The 14,047-nt window shown below is 37.4% G+C and overlaps 3 protein-coding genes across 3 annotated transcripts; all 3 read right to left on the bottom strand.

Moving 5' to 3' along the window:
• Window positions 1–511: 511 nt before the first annotated feature.
• On the bottom strand, window positions 512–4,528 carry LOC136283319 (uncharacterized). Its single transcript, XM_066171917.1, has 5 exons — window positions 4,405–4,528; window positions 3,150–3,229; window positions 1,879–2,041; window positions 1,286–1,509; window positions 512–636 (listed from the first exon to the last, which is right to left on the bottom strand). The coding sequence occupies exons 2-5, from the start codon at window positions 3,202–3,204 to the stop codon at window positions 611–613; spliced, it is 468 nt and encodes a 155-aa protein (XP_066028014.1). The 5' UTR covers window positions 3,205–3,229; window positions 4,405–4,528; the 3' UTR covers window positions 512–610.
• Window positions 4,529–5,284: 756 nt separating this feature from the next.
• LOC136283570 (sialate:O-sulfotransferase 2-like) lies at window positions 5,285–8,303 on the bottom strand. Its single transcript, XM_066172617.1, has 5 exons — window positions 8,223–8,303; window positions 7,424–7,506; window positions 6,498–6,669; window positions 5,777–6,003; window positions 5,285–5,374 (listed from the first exon to the last, which is right to left on the bottom strand). The coding sequence occupies exons 2-5, from the start codon at window positions 7,494–7,496 to the stop codon at window positions 5,340–5,342; spliced, it is 507 nt and encodes a 168-aa protein (XP_066028714.1). The 5' UTR covers window positions 7,497–7,506; window positions 8,223–8,303; the 3' UTR covers window positions 5,285–5,339.
• A 927-nt stretch (window positions 8,304–9,230) lies between these two features.
• LOC131793768 (uncharacterized) lies at window positions 9,231–12,431 on the bottom strand. The gene is made up of 6 exons (XM_066172609.1): window positions 12,335–12,431; window positions 11,791–11,852; window positions 11,370–11,423; window positions 11,083–11,242; window positions 9,975–10,201; window positions 9,231–9,342 (listed from the first exon to the last, which is right to left on the bottom strand). The coding sequence occupies exons 2-6, from the start codon at window positions 11,843–11,845 to the stop codon at window positions 9,311–9,313; spliced, it is 528 nt and encodes a 175-aa protein (XP_066028706.1). The 5' UTR covers window positions 11,846–11,852; window positions 12,335–12,431; the 3' UTR covers window positions 9,231–9,310.
• Window positions 12,432–14,047: the final 1,616 nt, after the last annotated feature.

Here is a 14,047-nt window from a genome sequence, read left to right as displayed (position 1 = left end):
TCCCCCCACCCTTTTAATCACCCTCTTTTGGAGATGCGAAAACTATCTAGATGTTTCTACACATACAGGTATTACCTGTACGCTGTTGCAAACTCTTGACGGTTATATAGCTAAACCATTTTCTCCATGTAAATTGTTTAGAAATGTACTTCATGTATGTGCACATACTTAAGGACAGGACAAACACATTCAAGAGTACAATCTCGTGTTGTTACATGAAGCAAATTACTGAAAAAGGAAATAATCCAAAATCTACTCGGTGCAAATGTTAGGCTTTAAGCATTACAACAAATTTGTTACGGACCTGTGCCACGCTTTACTTTTGAAAATGATATATAGCTTCTAATGAGGGAAATGACTGAAATCATTGCAGCCTTTTATTATCTCTGAATTTCATAGCTGGCGTTTGCAGACTAGCTTGTTGCACATTTTTACAGAAATATAAGTTGGGTCGATCATCTTTGGTATCACATTGTGGTTATCGAAGAGTCAGTACAAATACAATGTCTAAGGTGCAACTTGTTTTTAATTAGAATGCTTCGATTACAGCTTTGAGAAAACTTTAACGTCTACGATACTTTAAAGCGCTGTGAAGAAGTTTCTTCATTTATTAGATGCCCACTTCCTTCTCTGGTTCTGAAAGAAACACAAAGGTAACACCGCAAAACACAATGATGTGGAATTAAAAAGACTCAGAAGAGAGAATCATAAAAATGTAATAAACTTGCCTTTTTTGACTATTAAGCTGGTACACTACAAGTCAAGAAAAGTAATACCCTAGAAGGTTAGCTGCAATCTAGCAATTGCAAAAAAGAAGCTTGAAATATATTTTAGGCATCGACAGGATACGAACCCTCACTTCCCAGATACTAGCTGGGCGCTATTATTAACCGAAACTAAGAAGCCAAACGTTGGTTGCATGGAAAATTAAATGGTGTTCTTCTTTCCCCGTGGAGATATCTGATCACAATTTGTAATGAAATAAATTTCATCCGACCTGCCGGCTGAAAATAAAGTACATCCATTAAGCTGACACACGTAATTACTTATAACTAACGGACGGCATCAAAATTGACTTGAGTTGATAAGATTATTTTATGAGTGCCAAAACCTTCCGCGTAACACTTATTCTTAACATAAACAAGGCCGACGCTAGAGAGATAAAGGAAAACAAAGGTAAAGATCAGTCAAAACCTAGAGCCAAACTGAAGATGGACCGATCAAGTGATAAATCATGAAAAGCAATTGAGTAGATCACGAATCTCTATATTTTATTTATACTCACCTTCTAGCAAGAGGTACACGAAGTTGGCGTTGGCCTTCCCAACACACTCGCCTTCATCATTGATATTACACATCGTGAAGTTCTTACCGATGCACAATTGGGATTCTCCATGAAGAGAATACTGGTCACATGAACCTGGACCCGACCAACATTCTCCATAATGCTGAAGACCAAACATAGTGTATCCATGCTGAGAGGCAGTCTGGGCACAACGGCAGGCTAGGCTAGGAAATGATTATTTTTCTCGGTCAAGTTTAGAAATGAAGATTCACATTTTAAATCCATGCGGGAAAATTGAAAAGCATAGATTACAGAGTATTAATTTGTCCTGAGAACCAGATATATAACTTTGAATGAATGTTAATTAACTGAGAGCCACTTTAAGAAAGACAATGCTTACTTCATGACAAAGGTTGCGAGAGTGTTTTCAGACTTGAAGAGAATTTCAAGACAAAGACTACAAGGAATAAATAAAATGCTCAAAAGTTCAAAAGCGCACGCATAAACATACCTTTCGCAAGAAAGTCAAGATGCCGATAATTATGCTTTCCCACATTTATATCAAGTTATTCGTATTCATGAACTGTACAAACCCATGCATGTAAGCTTCCCAGTTTTTCCAATCGATCTGTTGACTTTGGGATGACCTGCCGCGGTCATTGATAAGCAGTTTAGACATGGATCTGGACCATGTCCTGTCCTGGAAGCATCCTAACTTGTAGAAGGATCGCTCGCATGTGACATGCTGACCATGCACTAGTCAAGAAAAGGAACGAATTGGTCAAAGTAAAGGAAATGATTTGAACCTTTTCGAAAGGGAAATGTTTTTCAATCTGCCAAATTAGCTACAACAAAATTCACCTCATTTTTTTTTAGTAGGACTCGGTTAAAAGAAAAACGCCGTCGTCGTCGTAAAACAAGTAGATCCTTGTATCCGCTAATTCCCTTTTTAAGCTAATTTAATTTTAAGTTATGTAGTCAATAGAACTACGATTATCAGGTTTATTCTATGATGCTTGAAAGCTGCCAGCGGGAAAAAATTAGTTATACATAGTTAGATATCAGGTGACCAATTTTTAGGAACGACTCGAGAATTGTTGTTATCACGATTTATCGCCCCTTTTTACCCTTCCATTAATTTCCACGAGATTCTATTTGCTACTTTACATTACATGGTACATAGTCAGCCAACAATTATCACGCAACAACCCCTATCTACGTCGATGTTTATCCCCTGACTATTTCCGTCGAAAACAAACAAAGCCAGCGGGAAAAAGAGTTTTGCTTTTTCGTCTTTCTTACTTCACGTGAAAGAGTAACGAACTCAAAAACTCAACGGAATTTCTTGTCAACGCGCGATACGAAAATGAACGGAAGGGTTAGAAAATAAATAGCCTCCCTTCTGGCTGGCTGATATGTCGGATGATAATGTTCTTGGCTGAGAGATTGTCCTCAGAATTTCATGTTTGCCCTTGAAGCTTCGATTCTCAGCCAACTTTTCATTTTTCGGACAATCTCTCAGACGCGGACACTGTCAATGGACGTACCAGCCGCCTTAAGGGGTTCGTCTACTGACTAATTCATCACACCTAAGAGAATATAATCTCTTTTCATACCTCAAGAAAAAAACTTCTTCCCCTTACCTAATTTCGCGATAACGTAGAACAACAACAAGCGAGTTAAAAAAAAAAACGTTCATGGAGAGAGGGGTCAAAGGAAGGACATGGCATAGCTGAAAATGATGTTAGGATCTAAATGGTGTCACCACCGTAATTTTGATGCCAGTAGCCGGTCGGTTTACAAATGTAGTGCCGAGATAACCCCTTTACGTGGCAACTGCAAAAGACAAAATTATAGGGTCTACCTGAAGAGAATGACATTCTGAAAACAAGGAATGCAAGGAAAAACAGCCTCATCATCTCATCAAGCCCTGAAACGAAGTTCCTAACAGAAAGTGACAGAAAAAGAGAGCTTAAGTACACTCCGGAATTATGAAACATGGAAATATACTGATTTGAATTCATATCCGACATTAATTTCATAATAAAAATTGTGTCCGCATTGTCGATGGCGTTTAAAAGGTCAAAATTTGCATTAATAGAAAATTCTTCCATGCTCAGCACGCGTCTATCGAGGATGCGGGAAGTTTGGAGTGCACGAGAGAAGCGTAAAAGTTGCTCGAGGCGCAGGACATATCAACACCTCAAAATAATTTTTACCGTTTAATGAAGGTTACCCAAAATCGCAAGGCCTCAGTTGAAGTCAGAGAGCTTAGGTTTGTTTTCATCCATATTCGCATCGCGAATGAAGTATCGTTAACTCCAAAATTTATTTCGTCGCTTTAAAGAACTAAATACTCATTGTTTTTCGAAAAGAGTATTATTAGCAAGTTTTATTTCTATTTTGAGCTCCAAAAGGTCTATCTCAATCAAAATAGAGCGGGTGAAGGTTTTGAATCCTCGCGGCTAAACTCAACGGGAACTTTCAGCCGAAGAGAAATCGCACATGTCATGTAATAGATGCACGGCTGCACTGTACATAGCGATTTTTACCATGCTAGCTCCTTACTGAGGAAATAGATAGGCCTTGCGCGCGCGCTATGTTATAACAATACTTCACCCTCTATCGATGTTAAACAATAAAATTTAATTTCCTTCCTTAACTAATGCACGGCATGATAAAGGCTTTTTCCTCAATATCGGTTCCTTGGTAAATTGAAAATTCAGAAAGCTGAAAGAATTCTGAAAGGTTCTCGAATCTTTGTGTCAACAGAGAAATTGGACATCGGGAATATTTTCCTTACTTGTAAACATCCATCCAAATGTGCAACAAACGAAGGGCAACTAAAAAAGTATAATCTAAGGATGCAGTTATCATCGAGAAAGATGACAAGAATGACAAGCGGAGTGGTTGACTTGGTGTGTATGGTGTTTTCATTCAAAACCAGTAATGATATATTGCAGATGATATATTTAAAATCAGTATAACGATATAAGCAAACTAGGCCAAGTGTTGAGGAGTCAGTCATTACTATGTCATCATCGAAGCTAACAAAGATACTGACTTATTTTAAAAAATGATATGGGATTTAAAAAATATATATATATATTCATACTTACCTGAGTTTTTAGTTAAACGATTTGAAATTCTGCTCAACGATGATATCCGTTTGCGTTCGCCAAACTAAACTCACATGTGAAGTTTTGTTGTCTCAAAGCTGCAGTGATTTACATTACAATAAAACACTTTTCACACGTCGACGAACCAATTACCAACATTTGTCTCCTTACACGGAGAGAAATTTAGTTGGAGAATTCAGTTGTGTGAGCCAGACAATGAAAGAAACAACGAAATAATTCTCTGTATCCTGATGAAATTAAATTTCAAAGTTTTTGACCAAAAAAAGTCAGTCATTTAAAAATCTATAATCATTTCATAATTGGCTGTGCGCACGAAGTCAAATAAACAGAACAATCTCCAGTTTTCAGCTTTTGATTAAGCTCAAAGAAATGGTGATTTCAAGTCCACATTCTCTTTTTGTAAAATCAAAATGTATTTTCAGATGACATACCATTATGATGTATAAACAAAAAATAAAAGACTCTCTTACTAAAAATAAACATTTCCTACAAAATTCATATCCGACAATCGAATAATTTACAGAGACTAACTGGTATGGTTATTATCATTTTTCATTCAAGACAAATTTCGTGTCATACTCATATGAACGATGACTATGCAGTTGCTCCTGCAACCATCGCTTGTTTCAAATTTGGATCAATTGCATTGTGATTTCTTCCATAAATGAGGGTGGTCTTAAGCAAATGAATCAATGGATATAATCTGTTGGGTGAACAGTTTGTCAGCAGGTGTCAGGCTACCTAACCAGGAGCAAAATACTCTTTTTCATTAACTAAATATTGCTTCAAGGAGAATTTTTGTCCTTCCCCTGTGTATTTTTTTGATAATGATCATCTCAAGTCACACAAATCACACGTATTCTGAAATACTCATTTATTATTAACTTTTTCGGTGTTTAAGTGCGCATAGACTCTCAATCAAGCATGGGTTCTACTCCACTTCCGCCTTCTGTTGAATAAAATAACACAATTTTAATTTTTTTATTGTTTGATTCTTTCACCTCTGTAGGGTTGTCTCAGTCTGTAAATAAGTCGCACACATGCACACTGGTAATGTAATCTAAATAAACAAAGAAAGCATTGGCTAACTAGAATTAACTACGAGAAGCCTCTTGGTATTCAGCCTGAGCGTTCTCTATTGAAATAGGATCGAAGACGGCAGAGGTGACTCAAGTCAAATGTAGTAAGAATTTCTTCAAAAAAATAATCTTGGAAATGTTGGGAACGGAAGGATAGATCATAAATGCATAGCCTGAAACGCACGTTTTAGGCTATCGACGCGCTCGCAGCAAAGATAATCCGTAATTTAGCGCAGAGCGCAAAGCTTGTACACCGAGGCTATTGTCATTACCTGTAGGTATAATACGGTAAATGTAGTTGGCGTGACCTCCACCGACGCACTCTCCTTTATCTCCGTCATCACATTTTAAGAAGCGACCATCCTTACAGTGCTTTGACTTGCCGTAGATATCAAACCTTGCAGCAGCCTTGAGACCCGTCCAGCATTCAGCATAGAACTGAAGACCGAAATGACTGTAACCTCTGTCTTCCGTTCCTTTGGCACATTTGCAAGCCAGCCTAAAGTTGAAAAAAAATATCTTATCACGAAACGAGATTATCTTTCATAATTAAACTTGCTGATTTGGCTTAAAGAGGAGCTTTCTGAGAAGATTTTAAAAGTCCGCTGACGGTCTGCTGAGCATTACTCTTGATCCTTCGTATGGGATCCAAACACAGTTTCGTCCCTACCTCCCCTCCCCTCATCTCTGTTTATCAAAAAGGGGGGGTAAGTTTGCTTGTCCAAGCATTAAGTTCTTAAATCAGTATTTCGTTGAGTGAGTTAGTTGATTGTGGGACGTGGTGACTGTAAACCGATACGACTGCACCTGAAAGTTAATGATTTGTAAATTAAAAAAACGAAAAGTAATAAAAACCTTCCAAAGGTAAACTGATGCCTAAAATTGCTATTTCAGCCATTTTATTCGGGAATCTTTATAAGAGAATGGATCGTCGTTGCGTAAGTCTGTATGAAAACCTATTAAAATCGTGTTGTGTTTTTTCGAAAAACTTACTGTTTTAAATAATCTCCCCATTTACCAAGATCCCAACTGATACTGTATCTTTGGTGGAAGATTAATTCAGGAAGAGCCCGTATGTCAACTTTGTCTTTAAAGCATCCAACTTTCTCAAATTTCACTTCACAGCCAGGTTTCAGCCCTCCCACAGGAACATCTTGGTCTGAATCTAAGACAAATATACGATAACTCTTCATGACAAATCGATCTACTCATAGATTTGGCAGATCGAGAGGGAAGTGATTGTCTAAAAAAACTCCACTTTGAACTACGTCGCACTTCGCGAGACTGAAGGGACTGGGAATATTTTTTCGCACTTGGTCAAATGGAATTCGTCTTACCTTTTAAGTAACAAAAGTTGTTCCTGTTTTTATTTTTGTCGGTTTTGCTGTTTTTATCGTAGCTGCTTCTACATGTGTATCCTTGGTCGACATTTCAGTCGACCCATCTGAGATAGCCATTCCATACTCTGTCGATAGCGAACTGATGATAGACCGATGATCGGGCGATTGTCGGCCGACATGTCGATCGAGATATCGGTCAAGTAACGGAAGAGAATCGATCTACCATCGGGCGACTATCTCAGTATCGACTATCCACTAACGGAAGCAAAAACTGAATAAAACGAGCTAATAAATACTGATCGTGTCAATGTTTGTTTTGTAAGAAAGTGTAAAACAGGCTTAAAATTTCAAACAAGAAGCCGATCGTGGCAGGTTCAATCTGTTTAGCGTCACTGCTATAATCACTTCATGCTAAGTGATTAAAACGTTAAATGATGAAATCCTCGACACTAAAGTACGCTTTACAACTGCCTTGTTGCTTAAATCATATCATCGTTAGGACTGTAAAGCAATCGTTATGTCTCTTTCCCTTTACCGCCCGCAGTTAACGAACATCAGACAGCAAAGCATTTTCATTACCTTCCATGATAAATCCATGTACACAAATCAATGGTAATAAAATCAGATAGGGACTTGTTAAAGTCAGCTTCATACTAGGTGATCTGAAAGGAAGAAAATCCCGTGAAAACAATTTAAAATCGATATGCAAGAACACTTCACTCGGAACACTAGCAGGGAACAAATTACTCCGGAACTTGGAACAGCTATGGCGAGATACCTCAGGCCTTTAAATAGCAGTTTAAATACAGTGAATAGAAGGTTTCCCCTATGTGGCGTCGCACTACTTTTCTTGCAGAGAAGACTCAGTTCAGTGTGAACAAGAACCAGAAGTGCGCCAATAAATTTAAGATTTTGACTTTTTCTTTTCCAAAACTTTTTAAATGTGAATTCATTTTTCTTGCCCATTTGCTGCGTTCCCGAGCTTGAATCAAATCGCTAACAATTAACATCTATTCAATATGCTTTCCCTGGATGTGCTTGGGTGTTGTTATGAGCAATAAATTTTAAAGCCAGATTCTGCTCTCAAAAAGGATCGAATATTTTTTTGATGTTAGTTCTGAGGAAGGCGCATGTCTTAATACAACTTAATAACTTCCCTCGCTCATGGCGAAAGGCCAAGTATATACAAAGACCCGTGAAATTTTCGTCTTTTTTCATTTGGGAAAATTTTGTGCTCTGTCTCTGAAACACGAATAGCAAGGTAAAGACAAAAACACCTTTGTTTAATTATGAGGTGAAAATAAAAAATAAAAAAAAAAACGTTCTCAATTTGAAGACATTATCAGATTCAATCAGATATCAAAATAACATAAAATACCTTGTTCGCGGATAGAAGATATTTTATGGGAACAGGATTACTTCCTCAAAAAGTGTAGCGAGTAACATTACATATCACGAAAGCTGTCAGGATAAAGATGCAAATTAGAAAAAAACAAACTGACGCTCACGTTTTAAATTTCCGGTTGTGTTAGCTTAAAAAAACACAGTTTGTTCTTTTCTCAACCAGCTCAATCACTAGTAAATTTAGACGTGTTTTTAAGTTAATCAAATTTGAGTTGTATTCAAATCAGTGGACTACATTTGTTGTGGTGTTAAAATTGTCATGATGAGCGAAAGAAATACACTTCTTCCCCAAGCATTTATTACTGCCTCTCTGCAAATTTCACCCAACCGATAATTAATTTTCGTCGATTTGTATTCTTCGATAGCACAATTTATTTCATAAGGAAATACCCCTCTTTAAATTTGACACAATGATTGGCAATTCAAAAAAGGCATATCACGTTGCTTTTTCAAAATTTCGGGTATACTTATCCTTTACGTGTGAGTGAAACAGTTGTGCAAATTTTGCAAATGAGTGATGATTCAACGGAATATAGCGTGGCCCCGTTTAAAAGCATTTCGCTATTGTCATGATAGCAAAGGAAATATTTTAGTCTTAGACTCAGGAAGGCAGAAGAGCATTTTTAAAGTAGGAGGTGGGTTGGTGGTCATTGTATACCAAACAAAGCGCATATCTCTTTTAAAAAATTTCCCCCAATTCTTTTATAAGTATAAACCCTTTTATAAATATAAACCCTTATTCAACCTTGAAAGGTTTTCCAGAGTGTTATAAGTCGATCTTCTACGAAGCATAAGTCATGAGCTCTTGTTCATTTCGTCGAACTTGATCATGGTGAGGCGATTTGTAAAAAGACCACGTAAAAGAAAAATTTTGCGAGGGCAATTCTATTCTGCGCTGGTGATGGTTACATGACTGAAAATCCCCAGTTCGTGGTTTCGGTGTTGGTGAAATATTTTATGTCATGTATGAAGAGTAGTGGGCTTTGTTGAACTTGTATTTTATTTGAGATATATTTCAACTGAAGCGACCGTGTAATGAGTCAAAAATGGATTAGTTCTTCCTCATGCTTTAGGGGATCCACCTCCGCTTCCTCCTAAAAAGAAAAAAAAAAGCAAAAACAAAAACAAGGACAAAAAAATTGTTTGTAAAACATCCATTCATTTAGTTGCCAGATACTTGTAAGCAAAGTTATATCAAAATATTGATTAGCATTCTCGTCACAATTGTTACATGTTGAAGAATTCCCATTTTCTTTTCCTTTTTGAGACGTTTGCCGACCATGCGTCATTGCCGTACTCGTTTCGCGCACTAGAATTGCCATGTGGCATGCGATCATTTTTCTCAAAACAGCGCTAAAAGATTCTCCAAATAGCTAAAGAGGGTTGTGTCATAAAATGAGCATGCTGAATCATTACTTTGACCCGCGGTTTTGCGATCCGTTTGTGGTAATTTTCCCCACATTTTTGCGTCATCGTTCTTTCCCTGAGGATAAATAATCTCTCAATTGTTTTTCCTTTGGTTCTACTCTAGTTATATCTCTTTGATTGGACGATAGTTTTGCACGGCGTGTCGTAATACGACGGGTCCATGTTTAAAAGTGCTTACAAAGGGGCAGGGCTGTTGTAAGGGATTTTTTAGCATTTGTCTATTTTTAACAACGAATATCCTGTCCGCTCTCATGCATAAGAACATAACGGTTATCTTTGTTTTTATCTTTTTTTTTACCTTCCATAATGCGGTACACGTAATTAGTCATAGCTTCTCCGACGCATTCATTGGGGTCGTTGTTTTGGCATTTCTCGTATTGAAAACTAATACACTTTTTGGATTCTCTATAGCTATCAGACCCAAGAGGAGGCCTGTTTGAACCACTCCAACATTCACCGTAAAACTGAAGACCAAACACATTGTATCCTTCGCCGCTTGATGCTTCCGCACAGCGGCAAGCAAGCCTAAAAGTAAATATTCAAAGCGAATCAAAAAGCATCAGATGTACTTTTCCGCATTTTGCTAAACGGAACACTGCACTCTATCTAAAATCTTCTTAAAAGCTTTTTCCAGTTTGTTATCGTTAGACCAAAACCAGAGAAATTACACAATTCATTAGGAACATGGTAATACTACTAAAAAGTTATGATCAGTCAAAGCAAAAATTCCCAAAATGAAAACCCATAACCAAAAATAAAACAGGTTGCCAAGAGGCAGCAAAGTTTGATATTTAATAGTCTTGACTCATGCTCCTTATTTATGGCCACGGGAAAAAACCTTTCTCGTGTTTAAGATTTAGATGTTGAGCCTAATGAAATCGTGAGTGAGTATCCTCTGTTAAAACCCTTTCCAACCTAGTTCCCAAGGCTCTACCCATGAATAAAAGTGCAAGGAGTTGGTAACGAGATTGGCCCCTTTCCTCTTTAATTGCCCATAAAACAATCCTGAAATCAGGGGCCAGTTACTTTCCCGCTCCTCTCCCCTTACCTCCCCGTTGAATGTTAATAGCACTGGAGAGGCTTTAAAACCAATATACCTGTACCCCCCTAAGCTTATTTCGGTTTTCCAAGCTAAGCTCGCTAACCATGTTACACCCAGTTTTTCCTTAGATTTTTCTAACGGTTTAAGGCATCCGTTTATCGTTTGCAATCCGTTTCTGTAGAAAGAGATGAACTATGGGAGTAACGTTCATTACCCAGGAACACGATAAAATGACCCGGCATGCGCTTCAAGCAGGACCTTTCAATCCGGACTCCAGCTCCTTCGCGTCTAATTTCCCAGTCGCTCAACAAAGTTTATTGTATAGTATTATATCTTGTGTATGCGTGTCATTCAATAGTTTTACCTCTTTAAATATTTCTCCCATTCTCCAGGCTGCCAGTTTATTTTGTCTCGATCACTGAGGATCAGTTTTGGAAGCGCCCTGTTCTTAGGATTGTCAGAAAAGCATCCGACTTTTTCATATTTTACGTCGCATTCTTCTACTGCTGCATCTGAAAGATTCTCTGAAACGAAAAAACGTAAAAATCGATTGAGGTAGAAAGAACGTCCAAACACGGGATGAAGCTCATCTCGAAAACTTATTAATCTTGAAATTGCTAAGAGAAGTGATTAATTGATATTTCAGCTTACCGTCTTCCAGAAATGCACGGTACATCCGTTTTATTTCCTCGTCGGTGCCCAAGCCTAAAAAAAAACGTGAAATCTTTGATTATGCGTATTGTTAGACGATACAAGCAAATCAGAGATCCTTAAGGAGGGATCCTGAGCTTGAATTTACTAGTAATGCACTCGTTGTACAACCTCAGGCAACAGGCGTGCAGAAATTTTGGTATGCATGTTTGAAAAATGTTAATATACGCAGAGGCTGGCGGTAGAATATATAGGAAACTCTTTCTGTACTTTAAGTAGCGTTCGGATAGAGCTTAGTCGGAATGCAAATCAATCGTTCCGATTGTTCCACGTTTAGAAACGATTAGAACAATCGATAATAATTGGAAATCAGCCCTAAATATTGTGCAAATAAACCAATACAATAATGGCTCTTAGTTACCCGTGACCGATGATTCCACAGTCAAAAGAACCAAAAAAATCTTTGTTATCAGCATGGATAAACTAGGAAGAACAAAAATGATGGCTGTTGATTTTTCATTCGCAACACTAAATTTCTACAACAATGTAAAACCAAGCAGAAAGAAAATGCATGTCAAAATAGCGGTTCAATTACTGCCTAACACTTTTTTACACGTGCACAAGAGCCTTTATTTTTAGTTTAATCTTCAATTTCCTAGTTTAGATAACTCAAAATTATTTTTCAGTGTACTTGAGGTACTTGAGACTACACCAATCCCCTTAGCAGACACCAAATCAAGAATAAGTCAGTACGTAAAGAAAAATGACTTTCGTTAAAATAAATGATCGAGCTCGATACACTTTTCCTTCGTTAAGAAACTGACAGAAAAATGTCTGTAAGGATGCGGTGTCTTTCAATTTTTAAAAGACAAATAGAATCCAGAGATTTTATGAGCACAATTCAAGATGTCCTTCTTGAAATGCCGGTACAATTTTACTATAAGCTTCAAAAATAAAACACTTACCTTTGATTTTGAAATTGGAATGGGATGGCTTTTCAATGCACCTAAGATCGGCTGGTTATAGACGTAAACACGAAAGGCAAATTTCAACGTATGCAAGGAGATTTCGCTTTTATATCTATCTCACCCCCTTTGTCAGGATCAGCTGTGTTGTCTCTTTCAGTAAACAATTGATTTTTCTCAGATCATCAAAACACAAAAACGAACCCCTTAAATTAAAAAAAATTCTCTCTTTATAATTTTGATATTTTTCCTTATTTGATACAACCTTAGAGGCCTCTTCAGATTAAGGTGATTTCAAACCGAGGATGAAAAGAATTTTGAAGCGAATGAAATCGACTTTAGCTATAGATATCAAATTTTTTTAAGTAGAAAATCAAAAAGTTTGTTGCTGGGGTAACAACAGTTGATAGCTAGAAAAGGTCTCCTTGTCTAGTTTTCTCGTAAAAAAAGAGAATATGTGGCCTAAGGTTCTGCTTTTCTTATCATATTTTACGTATAAAAGGATAATGAGGTATCGAACGAGCTATATGGCAAGCACTGCCTTTTTTACTGTCTGCAGTTGTACAAATAACCAACCATATTTCGTGCTAATAAGCAATAGAAAAACGGGCGTCAATAATTGACGAAGCTAACTCAAACACTAACCAATTTTAATAATTGTTCAGCATGATTTTACAGTGTAAACGGACGTTGAATCGCTGCTATTATGAGCCATGGGAATTGAAACAGAGCTGAATGGAAGGTTTTTTAGAGCTAGACGATAATTATTAATGGTGCCTGCTACTGTCTTATAAGCAAAACTATGCAATTATACAATAATTTCCTTTTTTATACAAGAATATTTACGATTAATTTTCGACGTTTTACCATTAGTTTTCTTCTTGTGATCAATTGGCGTGTCGAAAAAATAAATAGTGAACATGACTAGCGTTGTTTTTGTCTTTGTTGAACTGCTGGTACATTGGAAACTTTCATGGTCGAATTACCAGCTGAAGAGCGAGGAGACTTTCTGCATTTTTAACAAGCTCTGGTAAGACGATATGCTACTATGGAGCCCACCTCAGGGTTCCACTGGATTATTGTCGAATTATGTCCAGAGATTATAATCTCTTGATTATATCAAGGACATGTACGAGCTATTTAGTGGGTTAGACATGCTGAGGTATTTTATCGAGGGATCACCAAGTCCTGGGGCCAGATTGAACGATTGATCGAAGCACTCAACTGCAGCCAGTAGGTATTAGCCCAAGCACCACGTATGACAATTAATACATTCCCTAACACCTCTCAGCCACGGCTTCTACATGCTCAAATTAAAGCCTTCACATGACTGAACACCTAAAACTACAACGTCAAACAAGGTTTCCGCGAATTCAAAACCACAAAGAAACTATGAACAGAAAGTAAATGAGCTTACGCTGCTTATGCGGCGTAAGCAGGGACAATTACAGGACCAAAAAGTTCAGTTGAAGGACCAAAAGATCATTTAAAAGCTCAAAACGATCAATTAATGGACCAAAGAGATCATTTATAGGCAGGTGAACGCACGGATTAATGGTCTAGCGTAACGTGGGCATGGAACACGGAGCAACCGAGATAGGTCTAGAGAATTAACAGACACGTTAACACGCGATACGAAATCCAAGCGGTAATTGTCCCGATGTAAAATCTAGCAAGTAAACAATTCATGACATTTTTAATTGCAAACGATGT

The sequence above is a fragment of the Pocillopora verrucosa genome, chromosome 9 (genome assembly GCF_036669915.1).
Source record: "Pocillopora verrucosa isolate sample1 chromosome 9, ASM3666991v2, whole genome shotgun sequence".
NCBI lineage: Eukaryota > Metazoa > Cnidaria > Anthozoa > Scleractinia > Pocilloporidae > Pocillopora > Pocillopora verrucosa.
The sequence above is the reverse complement of the archived record's forward strand: the minus strand, read 5'-3'. Positions and strand labels throughout refer to the sequence as shown.